This window comes from Chrysemys picta, chromosome 7 (genome assembly GCF_011386835.1).
Source record: "Chrysemys picta bellii isolate R12L10 chromosome 7, ASM1138683v2, whole genome shotgun sequence".
Taxonomy (NCBI): Eukaryota; Metazoa; Chordata; order Testudines; family Emydidae; genus Chrysemys; species Chrysemys picta.
In genome coordinates, this window is record NC_088797.1 from 1,376,850 (window position 1) to 1,404,752 (window position 27,903).

Here is a 27,903-nt window from a genome sequence, read left to right on the forward strand (position 1 = left end):
CTCCAATCACTTGGTCTTCTCTTCAGAAGACAACCTGACATAAGGTCGTGTCCCCCGCAGCGTTTCCCCAGGCAGGGTTGTAACATTACAATGCAGCATCACAACATGCCACCCCCTCGTGCTGGGATGACACGAACAGGTGCCAGAGGGTCCCGAATCTTAACGCTGCTGCTAAGGGTGAGAGTTTGCAGAAAAAGCAGTCAGCACCTGGACACACGAACATTACTCACACCAGAGTCAAAGTTTTCAAAACTTTATTTTCAGGACAGACAGCCTGGCTTCTTTGCACATGGATACAATAAATTAAATAAATATTAAATAAGGGATGAAAAACATATTGGGTGCACATGAGGATATGGAAAACACAGAAAACCAAGGGCAGACTGTGGTCAGTCATTTGCACATGCAACTGACCGTGCCAAGTCACTCAAAGGAGCTAAGAGTAGCAAAAAGATTGATTGCAGGCTTGGACGTGGCAGAGCCAATAAAAAGTCATGCCTGCTGGAGAATAAATAAAATGACATCACATCACCCTATGAAGAAAGCATCCGAGCTACATCTTAAAAAAATAATGTACAAAATCCTCCATTCTTAGATTAGTCTCTGCTGGTAAAGTGGAAAGAACACAGGAAGGGGCATCAGCACCCCCAAAGCACACACCAAACCCAAGAATCCCAGTCAAGTACATACAGCTAGAAAGGGTTCCAACTGGTCAGATTCAAGCTGCACTGAACAGGACAGGTCATTGGAGTCCTGTTTATATTCCTGCCACCAAACAACTGGGGTTACTCTCTTCCAGAAGACCCTTTACAATACACTCCTGCTACCTGCTCACTAAGTGGCAGCAGGGTTCCAGTGTGCACCTGGAAGAGAGCGAAATGCTATAAACACACTGTTAACCCTTTGCAGTGCCCGTGGCAGGAGATCCCCTACTGCAGGTTGGTTTCGGGATGCACATTCCTATGAGACACAGAATGCTGATAGGGTCCTCTTGGTCTCCTTGTCTGGGAGGGTTGCATGGTGGCAACATGCATGACTAGCTTAGTGCATCTCCTATTTCTGCTTGAGTAGCAGTATAGTAACACAGGAACAACTACTAGCAACATACCCGGTTCCCTAGTGCTGGGGCGACAGGACAGCTCCCATTCTTTGGGGCACATGTTCTGTTGAACATTTCAAACTGCTCCCAAAACCCAGAGAGCAATGAAAGGGAATTAGATTTCATAACAACACTTCCCTGCTCCCACCTTCTGTCATGGCTAATCCCCCTGCTTGGCAGGGTAACTTGCAGCAGGACTGTGGTCAGAAGTTCTCTCTCACTAGCGTGGCATGTAACCTAATACTATTACACTGGGATAGAGCTGTGATCATCAGTGCATCCACCTGGCCTTAGGGCTAAACAAGAGGCACTAAAGTAGCACACTGAGCCTTCTCCTCAGTTCAGCAGCCTTATACATAAATAAATAAATAAATAAAGCCAACCCAACCAACCCAGCTCCCACCTCAGCCACTTCCTCATCCAACAGGCTCACTCAGCCCTAAGGGCTGCATGGACCTTCGTCTGTTGACTTTCCGGATGTACTAACCGTGAAGAAATCCCATCTCCAGAGCTTGCAGTCATGCATTCAGCCCATGCCTTATGCTGTGGCAAGGCAGGGATCTGTTCCACTCCTCACTACATTTCAAATGGTTTCCTTCCCACAAAAAAGAGACCACTGACTGAAATCTAAAGCAGTTAGGGAAGAAAATGCTTCAAGCTGAGGCGAGCCGGGAGTGACCAACTCCTCAGCACGTGAGGATCGGATGATGATACACAGAGACCTCTTCTGTTCAGTTGTCCGGAGAGAGGCACTGGGAGTCACTCCCCTCATGTGCTTCCAATTTGCTACAGAGACATTGGCATAAATACGTAGCTCTGTGACTGGGGGGGAAAGAATCACTTGGCAGAAGGAACCTTCAGGAAACAGTCAAACACCTAACAAGGCAGCCACATAAATCACGGGGTTAGAGTGAAACTCTCCCGCCCCGCCCTTAATCAGCTCTGCTGCTATTGCACATAAAAGCTTCCCTTCTCCCTGATAGTCAACACAACATAAAAGCATTTCAGAACCACATCAACCCCTGAGAAAGAGTATAATTCTAATGGTGAATCTAAGATCTCCATAGGCACACAGCCGCACCTGAAACACTTCCCTTCCTACTAATACCAGAGGACTGACACCCCTCTGCCCCCTGATCAGTCTCACATCATGGGGCTGGAATTTAGGGAAGTGGCTTAATGCAGAAGCTCAGTGACCCCACTTCCCACATTCCCTCCTGGATTATACAGCCTCCATACCAGAGGGCTCTGGCTTGGCTGACAGTGCTGCCAATTACTGGTCAAGAGAGACGAGATGATGCTCTGGTGCTCTGGAGGTAATAGCAGCAGGATACTCTAGGGACAGAAACTGGCAGGTGCCAAGGAAACCCCTGGGAGGCAGCTAAAGAGAGACTGAATCCATTTCAATGAGAAATAAATACATAAATAAATAAAATCAAGACCCAGGATGAAGAGGGGTTGAAACTCTGCAGTGCCACTGACCGCGCCTTCCCCTGAAGAAGGCCCTGCCTGGAGAGGCAAGAAGCCTCAGCTGGGCAGGGCTCACTGATACTTGGACCTCCCACACGAAAAATCAAACCTGAAATAAAAATACACCTTGTCGTCAAAATCTTCCTCCACCTCTGTCTCATTAGCATGAGGCCTGCTTCCCAACAGGCTCGTTACTGTAGTGCTTTCCCCAGTCTCACCAACAGAGATGCAGGCTACCGCCGAGCCTGAGACCACTGCAGGGATGTGTGTGGGGAGGGGGAAGGGTAGAATACCAAAGGACTTAAATCAATATAAACTAAACTGGCAAGTGCAAAAAGGGTCCCACAGTGTTACTGAAGAGGCACCTCCAAGCCCAGCTGCGCTGGGACACTACAATTCCACATGCACGTTGCTGTAGGATTTATCTACAGTCCACTCGTTCTGAGCCTCATCCCCCTCTTTGGCATAGCGAGCCATCTCCTGCTGGAACTGGAGCTGACGCCTCTTATTGGGATCAACATTGATCCAGTTGTTGGCAATCCATTTGGTTCCTCGAGTGACGAGGCAGCCTCCATGCAGGGAATATTCATCCAGGTCGCCAACCCAGCCTGCAGGAGGAAAACAAACCACAACTGTCACCTTGGGAAGCACTGCACTCTACTGTACCTGACAACCCCGCAGTGTCTCCCTAGGGCAGGGGAGCGCAGACAGACATGTGGCCAAGGACTAACTTCTGGCCTGCACATATCGTTCTCCTGTTGACAAGTACAACAATCCAGCCCAAAAGGAGATGTCAGACCACGTCAGCTACTAGGATTTTAGGACAGTGACTTGGTTTAAGGGAGAACGCCAGGGATTAGCTTTGCCATAGCTAGCTAACTAATCACCACCTAGGGACTTAACGCTGGTGGATGTGAAGAACAGTTTTCAAAGCAGGACAGAAATGACAGATGCTGTCAGTAGAAGGCTTTGAAAGGCAAAATCCCATGGGTGCTGGAAGGTAAAATCTGTCTTTTAAAATAATTCATCGTATCGTGTAAAAGAAACAACGGACTTTACAGCAGCTCTAGCTGACCCCCGGCACTTTCCAACAGCACCACTGATTCTCTCTGACCTACTCTGCATCAAACTCACATCAGCAGCTAGTCTCTGTATTCTGTGTGTTTGCTCTTGGGATCTCAATGACAGCACACGAGGCGCTTTCTAGTCTTGTGCAGTGGCTGGAGCCCAGGCCTGTCCTTCAGTCTCCCCACTGCAGTGGTGCCTCACTACCCTCTGCTGGGATTTCCTGTAGTGAAACCACAGGCTGCTCACAAGGCAGCTGTAATCCCCTTTCCTTTCTCCACCACGATCTCAAAATCGAATGCAGCACGTCTCAAATGCAGCCACCAGGGGTTTTTCTTGTGTCCACAGCCTCCTGGGCTGTGATTGGGGGGAAGGGAGACAAAGTAGCAGCCCCTCCCTGACATTCCTGGATGCACCACCTTGGCATTGGTTGCTGGGGCCACCAACAGTGGTTGGGCCCTGCTCCCCCTGTGGAGAATCTGGGGCACAATGCTGGAGGACCAGGCAGCCAGTGAGTTGCCGTTAGGAACCATTGATCTTTTGGCTGTAAACACAGGAAGATTTAGCCCAGCTACTACCAAGGAGAATTCAGCAGTGCTCATCAGTTCCTGGCTGCTGCTCCTTGGCCGTCCTTTCAGAATTCATGTGAAGAAATGCCCCGACCCACAACACACAAACAGCGAGGCCCAAAGAAACAGGCTGCTGTCCTCCCAAATCCTCTCTCTTCCCCTCCCAACAGGCGTAGTGCTGAGGTGGGACAGTACCTTCCCCATCTGACAGGTAGTTGTACCAGAAGACAGCAGTGCCCTGCTGTGGCTTCACTCGCAGGTTGCCCTTATCACAATTTTTCCGTGTGTCTCGTAGATCAACATCATTCTGAATCAGAGACTGAGAAAAAGACATGAGAATAAACATTACCCTGTAAACAGGACTGGGATGAGGAGCCTCTGCCCCGCTCCATCGTATCCCCCTTTATCAGCCCCTTCCATGAAAACAGCTCTACGTTTGCATTAGGCAGAACAGGAGGCTCCCCTCACATCTGCAGCAGCCAATGTAGGGAGTACAGAAGTCAGTGAGCTGCCTGCCCTCCCCACCCTGCCCCAGGTGCTCTGCTATCCTTCTGGCCATCTGAATAGTCTCTGTTCCCTTCATGCACAGCAAAGTGCATGCAATGAGTAGAGCTTTCATCCTCCTGCGAGGAAATCTGCCAAGAGGCAAGCAGCAAAGCAGAACCTGTGCTAGGGCACTGGCTCTCTCCCCAGGAGGTGCTCCTGTGTCCCCCTGTACTAGTCTCTTCCCTTTGGGCTTTGTCACATTCATTATCACTTGGTTTAAAACATTCTCCTTTCCCCTAATTAAAGAGACTAGCATGTGTAAACCCAAGCCCCAAATTCGCCTTTCCCCAACCACATCCAACAAACTCAGGGGCCAGCAAGAACACAGATGGGGGCAGGTGGGGGAGAGGCTCCTTTACCATCTCTTCATAGGTTCTGTTATCAGCTATAGGAAAGATGGTCTCTCCTCCCCCCGTCACATTGTTCAGGTAGAACAGCACTGTCACGTAGCTGTAAGACAGAGAGCACAGCTGCTTACAGGGTGCAACTGGAATAGTGAAGATACCCACAGGCTGTCGCACAAGCCCTTCCCTAAACTCTGTCCCCACAACCAATGGGCTTGCTTTGCTGGCACGTGCATAGGGGCTCAAGCATGTATCGCCTGGCCCAGAGCCTGAATAGAGTGTTCTCCAAGGAGAAGGCTAACAGGGACCATCTCATCTGCTCTCAAGGGTGTGGCTAAAATGCAGGATTATCCCCACTATGGAGCACTGTTCTAGCCTCCAGTGGGGATGGGCCAACAGCTTCCTGGAGCTAGTCAGTGACTCTCCTTGTATCGGCCAGAGGGACCAAAGGGGTTAACCCTCTCACTCCCATTTCAGTTGAGCAAGGTAGCAAGCAAACCCACAATCTATGTGCAGTGAAGTGAGCTGCCTTTAGCCCCACGTCTCACACTGAGATCACTTTAGATAGGTCTCCTTATAAATCTGCTCCCAGACTGAGCCCTGTCACCAAGCTGGCTTGGTGTGAAGCTAACAGCTGAGTGCACGACTCACCGACAGGAGGTCTCAAAGGGAGCGCTCTCGTTGGTGATCAGTTTGGTGTGGCTGCAGGCCGTCTCTGGGAACACCGGCCCGCTGTCCATGTGGGCATGGTAGTGCCCTCCCTGGTCATACCGCACAACCTGCAGCGGCTCGCTGTGCTCCACAATCTCAGGAGGTAGACGGGTCAAGCGCATCACCCTGGGGAAGCCGGAAAGCAGGTTGGGAGAAGCAGAACAAGCCAACCTTCATCTGTAGAGGTTTTTAAGGCCTGGCTTGACGAAGCCCTGGCTTGGGATGATTTAGTTGGGGGTTGGTCCTGCTTTGAGCAGGGGGTTGGACTAGATACCTCCTGAGGTCCCTTCCAACCCTGATCTTCTATGATTCTATGAATCCCACTATGGCCACCAGGAATGTGCACCGTGCTCTACAGACAGGGAGACGCTTCCTGCCTCAAAGAAGCAAAGAGGAGGACAGAGGAGAAGAGCTGCAGCAAGTAGGCCCAGTGATAACTAGTCAAGGCCTTGATAAGACACATTGATGGTTCTCAAGTGTATAAACTATCCCACGGCCTCTCTCCCTGGTCTTATGAGTTGGGGACTTCACGCAGGTGTCAGGGTAGAAGAGTCTCCAGCAGGGATCTAAGTGCAGGGAAGCTGGTTCCTCCCTTTTGAATCACTCCTGTAGGATCCCGCCTGCCTCACAGCCTCACTCAGCCCCAGCATCTGGTTTCCCCATGGCATCTCATTCTCGGCTGAGACGCAGTTAGAGAGAATACTGGGTGTAAACCCAAGCCCCCTCAACCCTGAGCAGAAGCCAGGAGCCTGATGTAAAGGGGACATGCCAATTCACGTTCAAAAGCACCCTAGAGGGGGCTTTGCCTGAATGAATCAAACTGCATGAGAACACACAGTGTGGCAATCAGCCAGGGGCAGAAGGTGACATTTGTCATTTAAGTCAATTGGTAGGTCACCTCGTTGCAGTAGCAAAAGGCCTCGTGCCAAGAAGAAAGGTCACCAAATACCCAAACCTGCTTACAAGACAACTGCAAAACATGTTTCTGCTAAACACTCAGCGAGGTTTACTCACTGCACAGTCAGCATCAGCACTATACAGCGGCTGAAACGGACCAGTGACCAACACCTCCCTGCTCGGAGGACCTTGGAGTCCAGAGGACCAGCAGGTACCAGGTGTACTTTTATATCTGAGTTTCTTTGGAAAGACTGTGCACAACACCACACCTAGTGCATACAGAATGAGGGGACCCATCGCAGAACTGGACAGCCAGAACAATGGAGCAGAAAGCCTAGTCAGTGTTAATCAGAAACTTCCTCGCTAAGCTCCTCTCGCTCAGCAGGGCTGCCACTTGCTGGGAAAGATTCCTTTCTGTACACGGGTCTCCAGGGACCTTCAGGTGCCATGTCCTCCCCTTCCCAAGGGTCCTGCAAATGGCCCTCCAGAGATCAGAGATCCACAGCAAAGCAGAGGGACCATGACAGGACTGCATGGAAGGGCAGAAAGACTTAGCTATCAATAGCCTTATCACATTTCTCATCCATCTCTCTGCTTCCTGTTCTGCATTGTCCCCAACAGGACTGAGGTGCATGGGAAGCAAGCAATGAGACCAGACCTTTGTACTCTAGGATTTCCTACATCTCCGATCATCCCCAAAGTGAGCAGGAACCTCTCAGATACACTGTAAGAACCCAGACTAGTTACCTCTTTGGGGTAAGTGCTAGGCCTGGATCATGAAATCTGTACCAGGATTATGTGGGCTCTGGCTTCTGAGAATCTCCAAATCCTACAAAGGATTTTAATAGCAGCCTTTGGAACAGTAAGCTTCTGCTTCAGCAGGGACACCCCAATACTGCCCAAATAAGGGTCATGTTGGCATTGCATCAGGAGCCCATGGGTTCCAGCTAACAGCAGCTGCTGACCCACTCTGGTCAAGGTGGCATATAACACACTGGGACTAGTTCTCTTTCTGGGACACACTGAAGAGGACGGTGGACAAGAGCCACTTTTAGGTCTCGAACCACTTTAGCCACCCACTTGTTAGGCCAGGACTAGCTCCCCTTCCTGATGGCTCAACTAATTCTCTCAAGCCCACTGAGGCCAAATGATCTGCCAGGAGAAGGAAGTGACTTTCAGCTGCATCTGTAGTGAATGAGTGTCCCAGGAGGGCTGGGTTTGAAGTCTGTGCAAGGCCGAATCCAACCTCAATGGATAGACAAATGGGGCCACACCATCACAGCGAGGCTTATCACTGGATGTATGCTCAGAGGATTAAACTGGCTTAGCTAAATTGGAATAAAGCGACATTTGTTAGCAGTCAGTTCTACTTGGGAGAGATCCAGGTGAGATGTACGAGTAGTTAAAGTAAATGCACAGTAATTACTGGCAAATTAGCTAACACTGGGAATGGGTAACAATTTCACCCGGTGAATGTTTCCATTAGTTATCCCATGTAACACTGAGTCTTTGTGATTCTATGAGGCTGCTCCCAGAAGCAAAGAGTTGCTGAAGGCTTCATTTCTGTCCACAGAACAATGCGTTTGTAGATGAATTTCAAGCCTTAATGGGAATCTCCCTCTTCGGTGTCAGCATTCAGTGATCCCCGTCTTCCAAACGCTCTCACTCCATGAGGACTGAACAGACCACCACCACTTCCTGTTGTCCTGGGACCCCAGGCACAGCTGCTTAGCATTATGTGTATATCGCCCCCTACGTGTGTCCATCCCACCTTTCCTCCGACATGATGGCCGTGTCTACACAGCATCCTGACCCTGCCAGTGCCTTTACCTTTGTCGTATGGACCTCATGACCTGATGTGCCCCCTCACCCTGGTACAGCCACGTGTGTTGGCTGTTCCGCACCAGATCGCTCATCTTCACTTTCTGGCTCCCCATGTACTTGTGGAAGTCACGAATGTTTAGCTGTTTAAACTCCTCCAAACTCAACACACCTATGAAAGAGAAGGAAAGCAGGCTGTCTCTTCAGCTTTCTGGTCCAGGCGCTCGTTTCCCTGGTAGTGTCCAGCCTTCAGGGATAGTTAGGCACCGCCATTCCAAGGGCCTGCAGCTCTGTCTAAGGGCTGCACTGGCAACTCATTGGTAGCCAGAGAGCCACATCTGACAGGTGTTAAATAGAGAAGATTGCACTTGCTTTTGTCTCTAATATGGAGATGCACCAATGAAGACAACAGGTGCCGGCATGCAATATTCTGTCTTTATCTGGGCAGAGGCCTTGCTGGGAACTCTAGGAATACAACAGCCAGGAGATGTAGAACTCTGGGGCTACATTTTGGTTACCTGCATTTTCACTGTGAAGAGCTCTTAAAGAACACAAAGTAATCTACTATAAAGAAATAAACACCATCTCCAGATTTGCCCTTTGAAATGCCTTAGCTAAAACGCTGCACTGCCCCTTTAAATTGACTTGTTTCTTGGATGAATAAACGGACTCTGATTTGAAAACTCTGCAGAAGGACTCTGCCCACATTTCAAACAAGAATTTTATCTGCCAATTTTAAACAGTGAATGCCAAACAATTTATAAGCTGATTGTGAAGCTTTTCTGCATTTATGTAATTCAAAGAGAAATGTGAAAGGCAAATGCAACAGAGTATGTTCTGGTTACTGTGAGTGACAATAATCAAGAAATGAGATGTAAAAGGTGGCTTCCATTAAAACACAGACATTTCCTTCCATGGGTGTCCTGACATGCATGCCTGGACTCTCCACTGTAATGGTGATGCATGAGTAGCAGAGAGCGGGAGTATCTTTTTGCCTTTCCCAGTTTATGGAAGACCCTGACATTTTCAATTTTATGAAGAATCAGATTTGGTGTCTAGCCCCATGTGTCGTACTCTGGCAGTGTGGCAACCTCATAGGCCAGCACAGCAACCAGACAGCTCTGCACATCTAACTGTGGATTAGAAAGGTTTGCCTCCAAAAGGAAAACCAAACACCCAAACCGGCTGCCCCTGAACTTCAGAGAACTCACTGTGCTGACAAGAAATTATGGTTCATAGCAACAGCTGGGCATAGAGCTCCACTGTCCCCTTTCCCAAGAGGGAAGAAGGGGGCTTGTCAGAGGGAAAGTTAGGACAGTTTCCCCAGATGCTGGCACTCTCAGCTGAACTATTCGCTGTCACCATTTCCAGCTGTCTGCACACATCCTTCTGTCCCCACTTCCCTGTCCCCCACTTCTGCCTGCCTCTAAGGACACAGTGCCACATCCAGGTTGTGACCTGGCCTGCCCGTTGTGCTGGTAACAATGGAGGGGAGCAGGACTCCGGAAGTGAGGCCCTGCCAATGGCACAGAGCACGGCCCCGGGAGTAGAACTGAAGCTTCTCATTTATTAAAGTTCAGCATGGTGGAAACACCACAGACAGTTAGATCATCCGCCCTTTCCCCAGCCAAGGACATCAGGAGCCAAGAGAGCACTGAGGCAAGCGTGCTGACCGGATATTTAGCCAAATTTCCCATTCACCAAATGCTGCTCCCCTGCTCCAAAGCAGTTCCTCAGGGCTGCTCACAGCGCCAGGCGACTGGAAGTGAGTGGGCACAGACTGCATGTTTACTTAATTTGATTAGGAAATGGAGAGTCACTCAATTGACGCGCTCTAATTAGAGCAGGAGAGGTTAAACTGCATGCCTGGGACAGCGGGAGCTCTTGGAAGGCCAGAGGAAGGACGGGCGGAACTGGGCTCTTGGAATATATTAAAACGCTGATGGCAAGAGAGAGGGGGAGAAACACCAAGAGTTGACTGAGGAAACTGCCTTCATGTCCACTGACCCCGACACCCTTTCATCAGGAAGGGGAGCTAGCAGGGCAGCGCTCCAAATCTGTGAGCGGCAGGAAGGAGACACGACTCGCCCCGAGAAGGTGGGGGTGTGGCGGCAGCATCTTACAGCTCTGGTGATTAAAGGGGCTGCAGGTCCCCCAGAACTAACTAAAGAGGAACAAAGCAGAGTGCACCCAAAGGATTCTCCATTATGCAGTGAAACAAATTAAGGCTGAGCTTACAGGGCCCCTTGTGTGTTACACAAATATACACACTTGTACACCACCACTCAATTGGGGCTGAATCATGTGCCTGAAATAGGGCAATCCTGGCTCCACTCACACACGTTATCATCCATTAGGCTATGTCTACACTTAAAACGCTGCAGCACACTCACTACAGCGATAGGAAGGGTTCTCCTCTCACTGTCGTTAACCCACAGCCCTGAGAGGCAGTAGCTAGGTAGAGACAAGAATTCTTCTGTTGATCTAGCGCTGTCTACACTGGGGGCTAGGTCAGCTTAACTGTGTTGCTCAGGGGGGGTTTCACACTCCTGAATGAGATAGCAGGATTGATCTAGCTTTTCAGTGTAGACCAGTCCTTCGATACGCAGCGATCTCAAATGCCACCCTCAAAATAATCAGCTTAGATTATTATAATAGACCTACAGTCAAAAAAGGGTGTTAACACCAGAAGGCAAATGCTAAGGGGTTGTTAGAGCAGGGGGCTGGGAGTCCAGAGGCATGGGTTCTGTTCCCAGCTCTCCAGGTAGCCTTTTGTGTGGGCCCAGGCAAATCACTTCTCCATTCTAAAGTAGGGGGTGTGGGTGTGGGTGTGTGTGGGTGTGTGAGAGAATAAAACCTACCTACTTCACAGGGGGCTCTGAGGGTTGGTGGGGACTGGCAAAGGGAGCTTTGTGCCTGGATTCTGCTTTTTGGTATATATAAAGCAGGCTTTTTCGCAGATGAGGCTCTGGATCCAGCCTCACATTACAGCACCGGATCTGGTCTCCAGTGCGCTAGAGATAAAAGGTATCGGGGGGTAGCCGTGTTAGTCTGTATCTACAAAAACAACCTCACTTCTTCAGATGTGATGAAAGCTTATGCCCAAATAAATCTGTTAGTCTTTAAGGTGCCACCAGACTCCTTGTTGTTTTTTTTAGAGATAAAAGGGATTCTCAGAGGCTGTATTTCAAAGCTCCTCTCACCATTGCCATCAGGATCTGCCTTGACCGCCGCGTACATCTCCCGGATGCTCTGAGGGGTCATCCACCTGCCATTCCCTAGGCGGGTGTGGGTCAGCACCTGAAATTACGAGTAAGATAGTCACATCCTGGGCAATGATTCGTTTCTCTGTAATGCTAATTAAACCCTATGTCAGGGGTCAGCAACCTTTCAGAAGTGGTGTGCCGAGTCTTCATTTATTCACTCTAATTTAAGGTTTCGCATGCCAGTAATACATTTTAACGTTTTTAGAAGGTCTTTCTATAAGTCTATAATATATAACTAAACTATTGTTGTATGTAAAGTAAATAAGGTTTTAAAAATGTTTAAGAAGATTCATTTAAAATTAAATTAAAATGCAGAGCCCCTCGGACCGGTGGCCAGGACCCGGGCAGTGTGAGTGCCACTGCAAATCAGCTCACGGCACGCGTGCCATAGGTTACCTACCCCTGCCCTACGGGCTGGTAGCCCTGAATCCTGAGAGAGCTTCTCTGAAAGACATCAGCTAGAGGAGAAAGGGATTCAAATGGAAGCTATTTTGCAATCTTAGCTATAGCAGTGTGACCAGCGCCTGCTCTAACATTTCAGTTTATGCCATCATAAAAGCACAACTGGGAGTAAGCCAGCCAATAGCCAAGCAAAGGCAGCAGGTGTCTTCCTTTCCCTTAGAGGGAGAGTCAACTGAACAGATACAGAGTTAATGTTTTCACTTGTGCCATGTAAAGACTTTCGAAGGGAACAGTTTAGAAAGAAATGCTTGCTCTCTGAAGAGGATCCAGGAAGGAAACGCCTCAGAGAGCTGCAGACAGACTCCAGGCTTTGGAGGAAGAAGGCCTGTCCTGCAGTCACACTATGATCAAGAGCAATACTCAGCAACTACATAGCGTTTTTCAGCTGCATACCCTCCTTTGTGACGTGCCCTCAGGTAAGTGTCATTGGCGCCATTCTACACCTGGGGAAATGTGACGCACACCTAGGGAAAATGAGTTGCTCAGGGTCACACAGTGAGTCAGAAGCACTACTGGGATCCAAGTCGTGACTCCCAATCCTGTGCTGTAACACAATGGCCGCATTCATTCCGAGGCCTTCTCTGCACTTGCTTACCCTAGCGGACTCAGTAGCTTACACACCGATCTATCGTTCTAGCCAGTGACTCTGCAGTGCCCTGCCCACCATGGGAAGGCATGGCTAGCTCTGCAGGCTTCACCAAGCAAAGCCCTCCCAGTGCCAACTACAGCCCTGAAGATACGAACCACCACAAAACTGCACGCTCTCTCATCTCTGCATAGGAGCCTTTGCCCAGCTGATCAGAGCAGACATTTCCTAGCAACCCCACAGCAGGATCACTGCTACTGAACGTTCCTCAGATTGAGAAGAAGTCTCCCTTCCATGCTGCAGTCCTGTAGAGACCTGACCTCCTCCAATTAAGTAATGAAATGTGCTGGGCTGGGCTCAGCCATGCCTTGGTACAGTTAGCCATACAAGGATGAGCAACTTCACAACAGCCTCTCTTCTTGAGTTCCGATATCAAACCTCTCTAGGTTTCTCTCCACCTCTCTACCTCTTTGAGCTGCAGCTGCCCATCCTGGTTGTGGTCCAGCAGGTTGAAGATGTCCATTTGGCTGATTTCTATCATTTCCATGGCCTCCTCATAGTCTTCAGTAGGCAGGATCTGGCTTTTCTGCAGCCCTTTCAACTGAGCCAGGTGGATAATCAGCTTACACTCTTCTTCCGTCAGGAAATGTGGAATTTCTGCAGAAGCAAAGAGTGTGTGTGAATGAAAGACCAAGGAACCTGGTGCAGTGAAATCCCTAACCAATGGCAGACAACAAAGAAAGGGGGAGAAAATTAGAAGCTTCCCAACAGATTTGGGGGAGGAGAAAATATTCTTTCCTTCAAGGCACCCCACTCATCCCCATGGAACTCGGTCCCAATGGGGCAGCACTGAGCACTAACCATTGAGGTGCTAGGGACTCTACTAAATACCTAGTTGCAGGAAATTACTCTAGAGGAAGAGAACCCAGAGCCTTTGTGTTGGGCATGTTTGCAGTACTGTTACACTTTCTTTGCCCTCATTTGGGGGGAATTTGGCAGAGAACCAGGAGCTCTTCAGTGGAGCCTGGCTTAGAGAATCCACTGATGTGAAAGGGGAAGGCAGCCTCCAACCTAACTCCCACCCCCTCAATTCCAAATGAAGATGATTGATCTCCGAGCACAGATTTATACCACAGGGGAAGAAGAGAGATTCCAGCGACAGTCACAAAAATAAGGGGCAGGTGTATTATAGACTTTACAGAATCAAGACACTATATCCCATCAAAGTCTCTCTCTCTCTCTCTCTCACCCCCCCCATCGTTAGCAACACAAAGCTAGCAGTTTATAGAGCCAATACCAAGATTATATACAATTTTCAAAGGAGAAAAGTTCCATCTGTGATTATGTGGCCAGGAGAATTCCAGTCAAATGGAGTTTGGGGTTAACAATCTTGTCAGTGAGATACTGGAGAGATCCCATAGGACACACCAGCTACACTCAAACCTCATTAGCACTGAAGATATTTTAGGAAGGTGGAAAGCACATCTGGTCCAGTTTTGAAAGCTCAAATACCACACTTCTGCTTTCTGAACTACCTCCCCTAGAATTTTGGCAAGTCTCTGGGCTAAGAACAGACCACAGTTCAACCAAGAAACACATTGAAAAGAAAACAAATTAAGATAATTACATCTGCTAAAATCCCCAGTGAGTAGGCGGCTTCTCATTCAGTACAGCTAGGTGCTAAGTCTGCAGAAAGCAACACTGACGCTTGCTTCCCAGAAAGCCCTCAAAAAACGTGTGTCCCCACAACCCCCCTGGTAGGGAACAATTCCTGTCACAGGCAGCACACAATCCTCTTCATAGAAATACTGCAGAGCTGCAACATCCACTTGCCACTTTCTAGTTAGTGGCATAACACAAGTTAAGAATTAACTGAGCAAACTGACAAGAAATACCCCCAATACTTTAAGTTCCCTAAACTGGACTGAAATAACATGACAAAGGTTTTGGCATTTAATTACAAGCTTAGGAGAACAACTTCTCCTAAATTACAGCAGCTGGATTTCATACCAAAATATAATTTATATGCACTAGAATGAGCTTTCTATGGCACAGACTGCTAGATGAAGAGTTTGTCAATCAAATGCTGGTAATCCTGTGTGTAAACAGCCTCCCCTATGGGTGCAAATGAATTGCTCTGTCCAAACTGGGCAGAAAGCTCCCTGAAATGGTTAACTTCTGAACAGGGGGGCCATCCCACCCCATTGCCTGTTTAACAATGGATTGAGCTAAACAAATGGCTCCTAATTGACTTGGGGCAACACTTGATTGCTTTTCCACAAAAACAAAAGGGAGGAAAACACTGGCATTTATAAAATAATGACTAATCCGGAGAAGAGGATGGGCCAGCGAAATGGTGTTGAACAGAGAGCTCCAAGCCGGGGGGCGCCAAGCCATCCCCCCCCCCCAATCAACACCTGCTGATCTCAGCCAAGCCCCCTACGAAAATCCAAACAATCAAGGCAAACACAAACTGTGGTATTGTCTTCCAACCAGCGCTCCAAGAGAGTTGCATTTAATGAGACTGGATTAGCAGAGAGGTGGCTTCATGCTATAAAAACCATTTCCCAGTCAGGAGCAAGTCAGTCCACAGTGCACTGCAGAAGGCAGAGCCTCACCTGTTCTCTGAACATTTTACAGCTACTGGTCCGAAGAAAGAATGGATGCAGCAAATTGCAGATTTCCCAAACTGAGCATGCAGTGGCTGTTGGCTGTCTTCATATGTCTGTTAACCTGGGGCTCCCCAGGAGTTTATGGGTACTTCTTGAGGAGCTCCTCCAGGTGTATGCTCATTCCAAGAAGTATGGCCTTGTGCTACGACATTGGATATTCAGAGATGCGCATCCCCAACCTGCTGGAACACGAGACTATGGCAGAAGTGATCCAGCAGTCTTCTAGTTGGCTGCCCTTGCTAGCCAGAGAGTGCCACCCAGATGCCAGAATCTTCCTCTGCTCACTCTTTGCACCTATCTGCTTGGACAGGTAAGGCATTTCCGATATGTTATTTCAACATGGTCAGTCAGATAAAGCTTCCTAATAGGAGAACAGGCTCCCGAGACGAGCTGGGGAACCCAATTACTGAAGTCATTTAGAACTAGACTGGACAAAGCACCAAAGTATTGTAAGGAACAGGGTGACCTGGGCAGGGGGATGAATGAGATGACTCACTAGGGGTTTCCCCCTCTACCTCGGGGCATTTCTGAGGGGAAATAAAAATCCTGCCATACAATGTGACCTGGGTTTTGAATTTAGTTTGAAGATCAGCTGCCTTATAACCACACACTTCTCTAACTGTAATTACTTCAGAAAACCTGCTGGTAGTTTTCTACCTGCAGACCATGCTGGTCTTCACCCAATGCTCCAGCTTCTGTATAGTATGCAAAAAGCCCATCTTCTCTTCGCTTCCACACAGTGAGCTGGCCATCCCTGAAATATCAACACAGTAATTCTCTCCTCTCCTTGTCTCCCACCACCAGCAAGCCTTGTATTCCTGCTTCTAAATTCTTTGCTCTCCTGTTCTAGGCGTTTCACCCCCTCCACAGGTCTCTCAGACATGGCACATGGGCTCATCTGGAGTCCAGTTTCTCGCACAGTTGCACACAATGAATTGCTACTGACCTACACACAGTAACTCCTCCCTCCTACTCCAGGTTTCCAGTAACTTTACCTAGAAATATCCTTGGCTCGCACTCTTGTCCTGAACCAAATCATCTTGCTCCTGCATCACTACCAGTCACCTCTCCTTACACCTCTCCTCTCCCCCCCACGCTCCAGCACCTAGGGGTTCTTACAAAGGAAAAATCCTTGCTCTTGGCAACAAACTGCACAGCAATTCAGGAGCTCCAGGGACCTAGTTAGAACAGAACAGAAATACAAGCAGCAGCTGCCCAACTACAGCAAGCGCTTTCACCTAGGGAAGATGGGAGCTTGTGGCAATACCCTACACCCGTCACAAGGAGAAGGGAATGGCTCTTAGCCCGTAGTTTCATCCTAGTAGATCCTCTCCCATTTGTGTTAACACCCTTCGAATACTCAAACATTTATTGTTTGGTTTCAAAATGTGCATATTCACAATGTATGTCAAAATTTCTACAGCACCATTCAAATGCAAGCCTGTGGAGGTTAATCCCAATTTAAAACACCGGTACAGACAGTTTACTAATGGTTTCTGGAAAATCAGTACCAATTTTTGAGACAAAGTACTTGGATGTTTCCTTCCTAGAGAAAACCTCTGGGACCGTAATTGTTGTATTCTGCAAACTAAAGCTACTGTAGGGAATATGAAGGTCATTCCAAAGTACAACACAATGCTGTTAATTTAGGAAGGCCGGTGGTTTGAGCTTGCTCTGGAACAGTTAACCCTTCACTTGTGTTTGCAGCGAAAAGCTCGAGACTCAGCACAATCCTGTTTCTCTCACTAGGTTCATCTACCCCTGCCGCAGCCTGTGTGAAGCTGTTAGGAACAGCTGTGCTCCAATCATGGCTTGCTATGGCTACCCATGGCCTGAAATCCTGAACTGCAACAAATTCCCTGCAGATCACAACTTATGCATTTCAACAATCACTGATGAAACCACTTCGAGCAGGAGAAGTAAGGCATTTTTCTAACTCACTTAGCATACATAACATTTCAAGGTGAATTGCAAAGCAAAAACAGGGGCCTGTGCCGTGTTTGGGCTTTTCTTTTTAAAATGACCTCTTTAAATTCGGCTAGGCTTTTGTACAATAGAAATGCTGGTTTTGTGCACCCAGGAGAACTCTATGGTAACTGGAGAACTGGGGAAATGAGAGAAAACAGAGCAGCTAGGAGGGGAAAGAATTTTTAGTCAGACTATTTAGAAGTCTGGGGTTTTATTTCTGTTAAACCTGTTCAATTTCCATCACTATTTAACATTTTGGAGAAACGAGGACTGTGTTATAGATTTAACTATGCCTGCCCCTCCAAGCAAGGCATGAAAGTTAATAATACACAGGCTCAGATAGCCACAAGATCCTCCAGGAAAGCCAATGATGTTCAGCTCAATATTCTTAATATTAAGGTTAAAAAAACATGCATAAGAAAAACTATTCAGGCCTTCTTTGTATATCAGAAAACAGCTAAAAATGGCACAAGCTCCTCTCTTGGTCAGTGGGTGTGAAGCAAAATTCAAACAGCTTTGAAGTAAAATTGTAAGGAGAAATCCTACCCGACCCCACCTTCCCCACATTCTGCTCCATTAGCTGGGCTGCTGGTGTTGCCAGCATTTCCAGAACAAGTGCTTAACTGACAATTCTACCACACACACGAAGAACCAATCTCACCCACTAAGGCTGGCCCCTATTGTAACTACTGTTGTGTGACTACCAGTTAACCAACACAAGTGTAAATGCTCATTTAGACACCCCACAAACATCTGTTCCCGGACACAAGGGTTTGTAGAGTGTCTAAAGAAGAATGCTATAACTCTGTCTCTGTTGCAGCAGTGCCCCGAGCCAGCTGTAGGGACTGTGAGCTCGAGGAAGCCAGCACCGCCAAGGAGATACTGGAAAACTTCTGTGCCAATGATTTCAGTGAGTACACTTACCTTTTCTTCCCACCTCAGATGCCGGCTTCCACTCTGATAGCCAATCAAACAGCAGCATCCCCTGGAAGCCTCTTCTATTTGCTATAAGAAAGTGACTTGCAAAAGCTATGGCTCCAGCTTTTACAGTTTTCATTCCTCACCTATGTGCTGAGCATCAAGTGTCCAAACTGCTCAGGGCTGCTCTGGCAACTTGCCCACAATTCACAGCTTGCACCAAGGGCAACATGCTGCATTATGCATTCTGTATTGGTTTTGGTTCTATTCCCTCATATGCTGAGAGAGCCAATCATGTGGTTCACTTTGGAGACCAGAGTTCAAATCAGATTCCTATCAAGACAGATACACTTGGTCATCTCCAGCCTACACACCTCATACCCCACACATTTAGCCCAGCAATTTCCTGTTTCTGCTCCAAGGCCAGAGACTGGAGCAGGTAGTTGGGTTGGGCCAATCAGCTTGCTTAACTTTCAATTTCCACAAAATTCTACAGCATTCAGCCACACAATCTTCATGGCTGAATCCTGGACAACTTTGACAAGGATATTACTGCTTGCAGCCCCTGCTCTGAGGGGAAGGCTAAGACTGGAACAACAAAGGGAGTGCAGAGCAAGATTAAGGTGCACTGGGCAGATGCACAAGGCCACCCGCACAACTGCTTCCTGCCCTATGCCTCTGCCTATCCAGTGGCATTAATCTCCTTCATGAGCACTCATCCTTCTCCCTACTCAAAGGAAAGGGGAAGTGAAGAGAACAGTTATTGGCACTAGAAAGACTGTAATCACAGATTTGGAGGATTACAAGTTGAGCACAACCTCTGTGATTTGGCTGGGACATCACTGAGTCAGGGAAACATCTATAACACTTATTGCATTCAAAATGGAAAAGTTCTGTATGTTGCCAACAGAAGTGGGAGGGAGGTCGTTAACCACCAGCAGTAAAGAAATCCCAAAGGGAATGAACATAAATCAGGTGGGTAATAACAATAGGTAACTGTTTCCCATTTGCCTCTTCCAGCTGTGAAAATTAGAATCTCCAGGAAGAACATGACCTCCACCATCTCTGCTTTTGACCTGGATTCCAAGCTGGAGGTTTTGAAGCATGGCCCCCTCCTCCGGGCGGAAATCCACCCAAGACTGCAGCACTGGCTGGACCTAGATGCCACCTGTGTTCACAACATCATGAGAGGTACACACACAGGAGTCTATGTCATCAGTGGAGAGGTGCAGAATGACAAGGTGGTCGTAAACAAGGCCTATGCATGGCACAAGAAGAACAGGAACCTGCAGCTGGCTGTGCGGCGATGGAAACATCACCGGTGCCGAGCATAGTCTGGCAGGAGATGTCAGAAATCTCTGCTCCACTGATAGGAAATTGCTCCCCTCCCTGTATCTAGAAAATGATCCGTGACAACCAGAGCTTTGGGGACGTGGGTCAGTACAATGGCTATTTTTTAGTGGGATTCAATGTAGTTGATAGCCAAGGTCTAGGGGCCATACTACAGAGTATTTCACTAAGGGACTGCTATACAACATGCTAATTAATTAAGAGCTTAGGGAGTCACCGGTTGCTCCAAGAAATGGAAAGACCCAAACATGCTGTGTCCTTCTTTATCTCCTACTGCACTGGAAACCTAGTTTCTAATAGATTTGGCAAGCAGGAATAAGTGAATTGAAGTCCTCAGCTTAGAATGGACTGGAGGAGATACCTAATAGCTATTCTTGTCTGTTCCCTTCACACTGAAACCTGGTAGTAATTTCAGTCCTGTGGTTTGTCCCTGAAACACAGACTTGGCACAAGTGCAAGCTTGCTGTAGGTCCAGAGATATTACAAAGACATTTCCACACACAGGTCACCTTGCTTGGTGGGACATGCAGCCGGCAGCTGTATTCACCACTTGCAACTACCCCATGGGGCTGCCTATGTAATGGCTAAAGTTTTAAAGGAGACCTGTGAAGGAAAATGTTGGATTTCTGCCCTTTTTACTTTCTGATAGAAAAAGGTAGCCCCAAAAGGGTTAATTCAATAAGGGAATTTAAAAAACAATTCCGTTTACCTAGGAAGACCCTGGTGACTGAAGAACTAGTGATGTGAGGACTTCCCAAGAGTCAGGACAGAAAGCTGAACAACTGGGAGTCGAAGGGATTTGTAGTCAGACTGTTTAAGTCTTTTTGTTAGCACCCACTTAACTCCAGTGACTAGCATGCATTTTGGAGAAAGGATGTCTCTGTTCAAGATTCAACACACACCCTTTCAGCGAAGTACGGTCTGAGACCATTTGAGAAGTCCCCTGTCAAAACCTGGGAAGATCAGACTCAATGCTTCTGATATTTCAAAGGTTAAACAAAGCAGGGGGGAAAATAACTTATAAATATATAAATATATCCCTCCAGGCCTTCTTTCTTTATCCAAAAGAGTCAAAAATAGCAACAGGAGCATTTTTCTAAAATCCTTTGCAGATCCCCTATATCAAAAGCAGCACTTCCAGCAGTCATCTTCAAGGACAGGTATGGTCCTCCTGTTTTCCAGACAAGCACTGCCATAACTGTGGACCACAGGCCTTGAAGCAGAGCACAACAGCCACGTGCAAACAAAGAGAGGGAGTTAGTTTTCCAGAATTCCTGGTGAAAGTAAATGTCATGTATGGAGGTATTCCTAAACTAGAGCAAATACAGTAAATACAGGTCTGAAATAGGGAAGCAAAGAAAACAAGCTTTGGGGGTAAATGGGTCTTCCTTGTACAGTGATAATTGACATGTTTACCTATAATGTGAGGCTTCTTTTGTTTCTTGATCACCAGTCATTTACTTTAACGATCATCCAGCATGCTGAGGGGAGATGCATGGAACATTTGTTTGGACAGAGGTGCATTTCAGATACCATTGTCTCTAAGTGCTCTTCATGTGTTTCATTAATTGGCAACCAGATTTTCTCTTTAGCTCTGGCAGTGCCTGAGGCGAGGCTTGCAGCCCCAGGACTTTCCCTGTTCAAATTCAGTTGGGGAAATTGGCCACATCCTGACATTTGTGCAAATTTAACTTCTGGACCACTGAGGCACAGAGGATTTTCTAGATTCATAGAGTCTAAGGCCAGAAAAAAGGAACCACTGTGATCACCTAGTCTGACTTCCTGTATGACAAAGGCCACAGAAGGTCACCAAAATAATTCCTAGAGCAGATCTCTTCGAAAAACATGCAAGCTTTAATTCAAAATTGCCAGTGATCCACCACACTCTTTGGTAAACTGTTCCAATGTTTAATGACCCTGCCTATTGAAAATTTACACCATATTTTTAGTTAGAATTTGTCTAGCTTCATCTTTCATCCATTAGACTGTGTTAGCTCTCTCTGCTAGATTGAAGAGCCCATTATCACATATTTATTCCCTATAAGGCAGATTGTCTAATCCTTTAATCATTTTCACTGTTCTGCTCTAAACCCTCTCCAATTTATCAGCATCCTTCTTGAATTGTGGATGTCAGAACTGGACACAGCATTCCAGCAGCGGTCACATCCATACCAAATTCAGTGGTAAAATAACCTCTCTACTCCTACTCGAGATACCCCTGTTTATGCATCCAAGGATCGCATTAGCCCTTCTGACCACAGCGTTGCACTGGGAACTCATGTTCAGCTGATTACCCACCATAACCCCCAAATCTTTTTTCAGTCTCCCATCCCGTAAACATGCCCTGCGTTCTATGTTTCTCGATGTACACCTTTACATTTAGCGGTATTAAAACCCATACTGTTTGCTTGTGCCCTCCTTACCAAGCCACCCAGATTGCTCTGTACTAGTGACCTGTCCTCTTCATTAGTTACCACTTCCCCAATTTTTGTGTCATCTGCAAATTTTATTGGTGATGATTTTATGTTTTCCTCCAGGATATTGATATAAACGTTAAATACTGTAGAGCCAAGAACTGATCCCACTGGGCCCCACTAGAGAAACATCCACTCCATGATTCCCTGCTTACAATTCCATGTTGAGAACTACCCGTTAAGCCAGTTTTTAATGCATTTAATGGATGCAATATTACTTCTACATCATTCTAGTCCTTTACTACAAAGCTGTGCAGCACCAAGTCAAACACCTAAAACTACAGCAAGACTCCCTGCTTTTATCCCCCTCTCCCCCCCCCCCCGGCTTACAAATTCGAGCCCAAACCATCGAGTTCCTTGCCAGGTGCTCTCTTAAAAGACAACTGGCTCAAAGCAGATTGCACTCAAAGTTATCACACAATCTATAAAGCTACACAGACCGAAAAAAACCTGGTCTGGTGCTGCTTTGATACTAACAGGATTATTTCATTACTAGTGCTTCTCATAAGGAGGAAAACATACAGGGCAAGAACCTTTCCTAGCTCCATGAAATAAGCAGCTTGGTTTCAAGGCAGGTGATTCTGTGTCATTTGTAAATGTTTAAGTATTAAAACAAAACAAAACCAATTTCCCAGTAGTGTCCTTTGCCACACTCCCAAACACAAGGCTGATGAGAAGTCTTTAACATGACATCCTTTGCCTGAAATCAATGGTGCACTGCACTTTCCCGAAGGCGTTCAGAATATGGACTAGTCACTCACTTCTATACTTGTCCTCAAACTCTGCAAAACGTTTTGATAAATATGAAAGCCTTTGAATTAATTAACTTGGAAAGTCCTTTACAGCTAGAGCCGCTATGTTTTGCCTACACACACGAGGTGTTGATCTCTTATTGATGTAAGCGAAAACAGATACACAGTGGGGCTGTTCCAACTTCACATCAATTTTTAAACCAATTTTGTTAAACTGAAACAACTTGTAGGTAGAGAATGCCTTAGTGGTCTTTTAAAGTCAACCCGGGCTTCTGGGAAGCTCAGTGGGGTGATAAGAGCTGTCTGTGAGCTGAAGTTCCTAAATAAGAACTCCTTATCAGAGGACAAAGCAGAACAAGCTGAATAAGGACCTAAAGTGCTGGACATCAAGCACTGTTCCAGGAGTGATGCATTTCCAGATAACAGGATCAGAAAACAAGGCCTACCCCAGAATCCGGAAGAGAGGTGTTAACCTGGATTAATAAAGTTGTGAGTCTATTATGCCATAAGTCTGTTTTTTGTCAACTACAGCAGCATTCTTGAAGGCCAGGATCAGCTCTGTTAGGTGAATGGTATCAATAAGGGTAAATAAGTTAGAACTGAGGGCCCAAGGGAAACTTAATTAGTAAAATTGAACTGACCCCTCACACTGTGTTTCCTGTCATTATATCGAGGCTTTTTGTGTGTGTGACTTTTATAAGACACCAGTTCCAAACTTCAGTCTTTACACACCGCCAGAGGGAAAACTATTTTGGAATTTACAAGTTATGAATACTATGTATTTAGAAACCAATGACAGAGCCGTGTGTGTTTCTTAAAGATGCTCGTTGCATTAAAAGGATTTAAATAAGAAGCGTGTCTGGGTTTTTTCTGAGCTTTCACTTTGAATCAGGTAGTGTGAACTACAAGGATCCTTTTCTTCTTATTCATACGACACAACAACGGTGAAAGTGCCATAAAGAATTTAGAATAGCAGCCGTGTTAGTCTGTATCCGCAAAAAGAACAGGAGTACTTGTGGCACCTTAGAGACTAACACATTTATTTCAGCATAAGCTTTCGTGATGAAAACAGTTTCTCTCCACCTGGACAAGCAAAAACTTGTACACAACTATGCCAGTAAGAGTTATTCACATCTTTTCAATATACTAAACCGAGATCTAGCTAAGAGGAATCCTTGTGTACTGTGGAATGGCTGGGAACTAAAAGTGTGACTAGCATGCCATGCCAAGGACAGTGGAAGGCACTATTTCTACTACTATCTTCATTTCCTCTCCTAGATACTTAAACAGCAATGCTAAGTTGCCTTATTTTCCAACGTTCCAGGATCCCTTATACCTCCCTAATATCTCAATCACTAGCATCTTTTCAACAGGAGCTTAGGTCCATGGGATTTTTAAAAAGGGAAGGGGTTTTCTTGGCGGGTGAGGGGGAACCTGGGGGAAATTAACTAGTTTTCCAAACTCTCCTAAGTGGACTGTCCAAAATTAATAATCTCTATGAACAGTGGATCAAAACATCTTAAACACAAAGGGTGAACATATTTAACCAGGGTATCACAACACGATTTAAGGAATGTAACTGTTGGAGGAGAAATTAACATGAAATCTCCCCTTCCTGATTAAAAATTAAAACAGAAGTCCCTTAAAAGACCCAAACCATTTGACTGTTCCAAGAAAACTCAACCTCTACCTCAATGGAAGCACTAAAAAAATTAACAATAACCAGAGTATTGACCTATGCCTGCACAGTCCTTTCTGCCATATTATGCATATAACGCTCCCAGCTGCACGTTCCATGGCTTGTACATTGAATCTCCAGAGATCGGGAGGTAAGAAAGCAAATTGAGATAGTCACCCTTTTTCTTAAATCAGTTTCCAACATTTTATGGAAATCAGATCCATTCACTTATTCTTCAAATTATACTAAAAAATAAAAGCAAAAGAACTGGTAAGCAGCTCAAAAGTTTGAACTGATTCTCTCTGCCTTAATAAGTATATCTTAATAAAGATCTGAAAAAAAATGTCTGAATAATCCATTTCCTAAAGACAGGAGAGAAGAGCTATACATTTTATAATGTCAGTATCAGTCACTTCTGTATGCCCTGTGGGAGTAATCAGAAGAGCTACAATCAAAGCAGGTTGCCAAAGGCAAACTGGCAACTGGATTTCTGCCAATCTTCGGAATTCACACAGGCCTGTTTTTATTGCACTGGGCTGCTAACAATGTTAAAGGGGATACATAAGCCATCACATGTATATACTGTATAAGACAAAGCACATAGAAGGGAACAGTCAAGCTCTGCCTCCTATGGAGCATCAACTAAGTAACAGATCTCAATTTTCTCTGACTCATCTGAGCAGAGACTCTCAATCTACAAGTCAGGTACTAGTTACCAACCCCTTGATGCTTCAAAGATTTTGTCCTCACCGCAAAGTTAACTCAAGTTACAACTCAAGTGTTGTGCCTAACTTGAGTCCTGCCCACATACACACAAGCCTTTAATTTGCACACCCTGATGCTTTTAACTCATGTTGGCTGGCCTGAGAGGAGATAGAAGCTAAGCTTAAGTTAGTCCAACTCAGCAGCTTGCTAAATGAACACCCTGCTTCTAATGCCGTCCCACAATTCCCCCAGCATGCCCAGAAAGGACAGAAAAGTTCTCACACAATTTACTGGGAAAGCATTTATACAGCATCTCATCTTACTGAAGTGCAAAGAACTATGGGCTGTGCCCACAGAAGGGCCACATACAGCAAGTGCAGTGGCAGTGTGCACACAGCAACTCAAATGTTATTTCACAGTGTGACTGCTCTCACTGGAGCTAGGCTAACTCCAGAGCAGTAACTGGAGTGTAGATAACTCAAATTAACTCTGCAATACAGAGACCCAATGAAAGGCACAAAACCTTCTACCATGGACAGTGGTTCTCACCCATATACCCTATTCCTTCTGAAGCTACCACTTAACATAAAGAATTCAGACATTTCACACCAAATGAACAACATCTACGAGGACACAAACTCCAGTTTCATGATTTACTGCAGAAGTTTCTCCTTTTTACAAAGCTGTGTTTTTAATTGTATCAACCAGATGCTGAATTACCATAACTCCAGTGCTCTCTCTTTATTGGCTTGGGGCCCATAATGGCCACAAATATATCCAGACTGCAGTGTGGATTAAAATACCAATGGGATTTCAGCTACCGTGTGAGCAGGTTTTGTGCGGGGCCTTGTGTCTTACCAAAAAGAAGCGGTTTCAAGCTGAGAGTTTTCATGAAATGGACTTTGTTAGGGACCAGCTCCACCTTTTGCTTATGGCCAACCTGGGGGACAAAACAGCAGGAGTTAACATACTACATTCCAGGGACAAATGTTCAGTGCTTTCCCCCCCCCACTGTGCATTCAACAATCACTATAAAACAAAAAAACAACAAAAAAAGCTTGCCTGCAATTTTGGACTGCATATATACAGACATAGCAGGCAGGCAAGCGTCCCTTTCTATACAGTTCGTGTGCTACTGCATCTGAATGTCTGAATTCAATTCTGGGCACCTCATCACTGGCTCTGGACAGGTTAGTTCTTGGCTTAAACTCAGCTTAAAGGGGTTAAAATTTCAGCTAAGGTGCAACTGAGATCAATGGAGTGACACCCATTTATAGCAAGGCCCAATTTCCCCCAAAGTTGGTAAGAAATAAAGAGCAGAGAATGGCACCAAGCTGGCAGAGCTCTGACCCCGCTACAGTTTCTTGTTAAGTCACCTCAGACCAAACTTCAATGAGCCGGGCCGGGCCGGGCTGTGCCAAGCCAGCCCGGGCTGTGCCGAGCTGTGCCAGCCGCTAGCACGGTCCGGGGCAGCACGCTGAGCCTAGGATGCAACAGGCCAAGCTCGCGGCTCAGGGTCAGCCCGGCCCCGGTCTCTACGGGCACCGCCGTGCCGGAGGGGGGGGGGGGGGCGAGGCAGGCCGTGCCAGGCCGTGCCGATCCAGCCCGCCCGCGCTAACCCGCGCCAGCTCCTTGCCTTGATGCCCTCGCGGCGGGGCAGGGCGGGCGGGCGGCGGGCGTCCCCCCGGGGGCCGGGCGCGGCGGGGGCGGGGGCGGGCTCAGGCTCGCTGGGGGGCGGGGGCCCGGCGCCCGGGCCGTCCCCCGCGCTGAGGTGCACGAAGAGCAGCAGCCCCAGCACGTTGAGCACGTAGAGGTGCGCGAACACCATGAGCACCACGAAGTAGGGGCGGGAGCAGATTTGCCGGGGCCGCCCCCCCGGGGGCCCGGGCAGCGGGGGCCCCTCCGCCCGCGCCGCCTCCGCCGCCATCGCCCGGCCCCGCCAGCCCCCCGAGCGCCCACACCGTCACCCCGGCAACGGCCCAGAAGGGGTGTGTGTGGGACGGCTGCGTGATGTCGTCACCACGCACGGGGGGAGGGATGCGAGGAGGGAGAGCGAGCGTCACAGCACCGACGAGTCACGCTGAGGAGACTGGCCAATGGCCATGGCGGCGCACAGGGGCGGGGCTGGACGAACTGCCTGACGTCAGAAGACCGGGCGGACTTGGGGCACTTAGAGACTAACACCGGTATTTGAGCATAATGCACCCGATGAAGTGGGCCGTAGCCCAGGAACGCTTGTTAGTCTCTAAGTGCCCCGAGGCCGCCTGGTCTTTTCGCGCACACAGACTAGCGCGGCTGCTACTCGCAAACCTGCCTGACGGCAGGGCGTCCCGCACACCTGGCGGAAAGGGGGGTCGGAGCCGCGGGAGACCCGGCTCGGGCCGAGAGCGGCCATCTTTGCTGAGGGTAGCCTGGCCTCAGCCCACTGCGAACAGGGGAAAGTGGCGGCCATCTTTGCTGAGGGTAGCCTGGCCTCAGGCCCACTACGAACAGGGGAAAGTGGCGGCCATCTTTGTTGAGGGTAGCCTGGCCTCAGGACCACTGCGAACA

General features: G+C 47.5%; 2 protein-coding genes across 2 annotated transcripts; one reads left to right on the top strand and one right to left on the bottom strand.

Annotated features, from left to right (window-relative positions):
* Positions 1-237: 237 nt before the first annotated feature.
* Positions 238-27,347, bottom strand: P4HTM (prolyl 4-hydroxylase, transmembrane). Its single transcript, XM_065552893.1, has 9 exons — positions 26,990-27,347; positions 26,212-26,293; positions 13,303-13,493; positions 11,726-11,822; positions 8,532-8,694; positions 5,745-5,930; positions 5,109-5,199; positions 4,399-4,522; positions 238-3,177 (listed from the first exon to the last, which is right to left on the bottom strand). The coding sequence occupies exons 1-9, from the start codon at positions 27,278-27,280 to the stop codon at positions 2,960-2,962; spliced, it is 1,443 nt and encodes a 480-aa protein (XP_065408965.1). The 5' UTR covers positions 27,281-27,347; the 3' UTR covers positions 238-2,959.
* On the top strand, positions 15,403-19,764 carry LOC101931205 (secreted frizzled-related protein 5-like). Its single transcript, XM_024109930.3, is given in 4 exon segments — positions 15,403-15,818; positions 17,258-17,427; positions 18,297-18,386; positions 19,415-19,764. Coding segments are annotated over 4 exon segments (933 nt in total). The 5' UTR covers positions 15,403-15,495.
* Positions 27,348-27,903: the final 556 nt, after the last annotated feature.

Coding starts and splice junctions, on each gene's coding strand:
- P4HTM (XM_065552893.1), bottom strand. CDS start 27,280: ATGGCGGCGGAGGCGGCGCGGGCGGAGGGGCCCCCGCTGCCCGGGCCC. Junction 13,494..26,211: donor CTTGAAACCGCTTCTTTTTG/GTAAGACACAAG, acceptor TTGCTTCTGCAG/AAATTCCACATTTCCTGACG. Junction 4,523..5,108: donor ACAGAACCTATGAAGAGATG/GTAAAGGAGCCT, acceptor TCTTTTTCTCAG/TCTCTGATTCAGAATGATGT.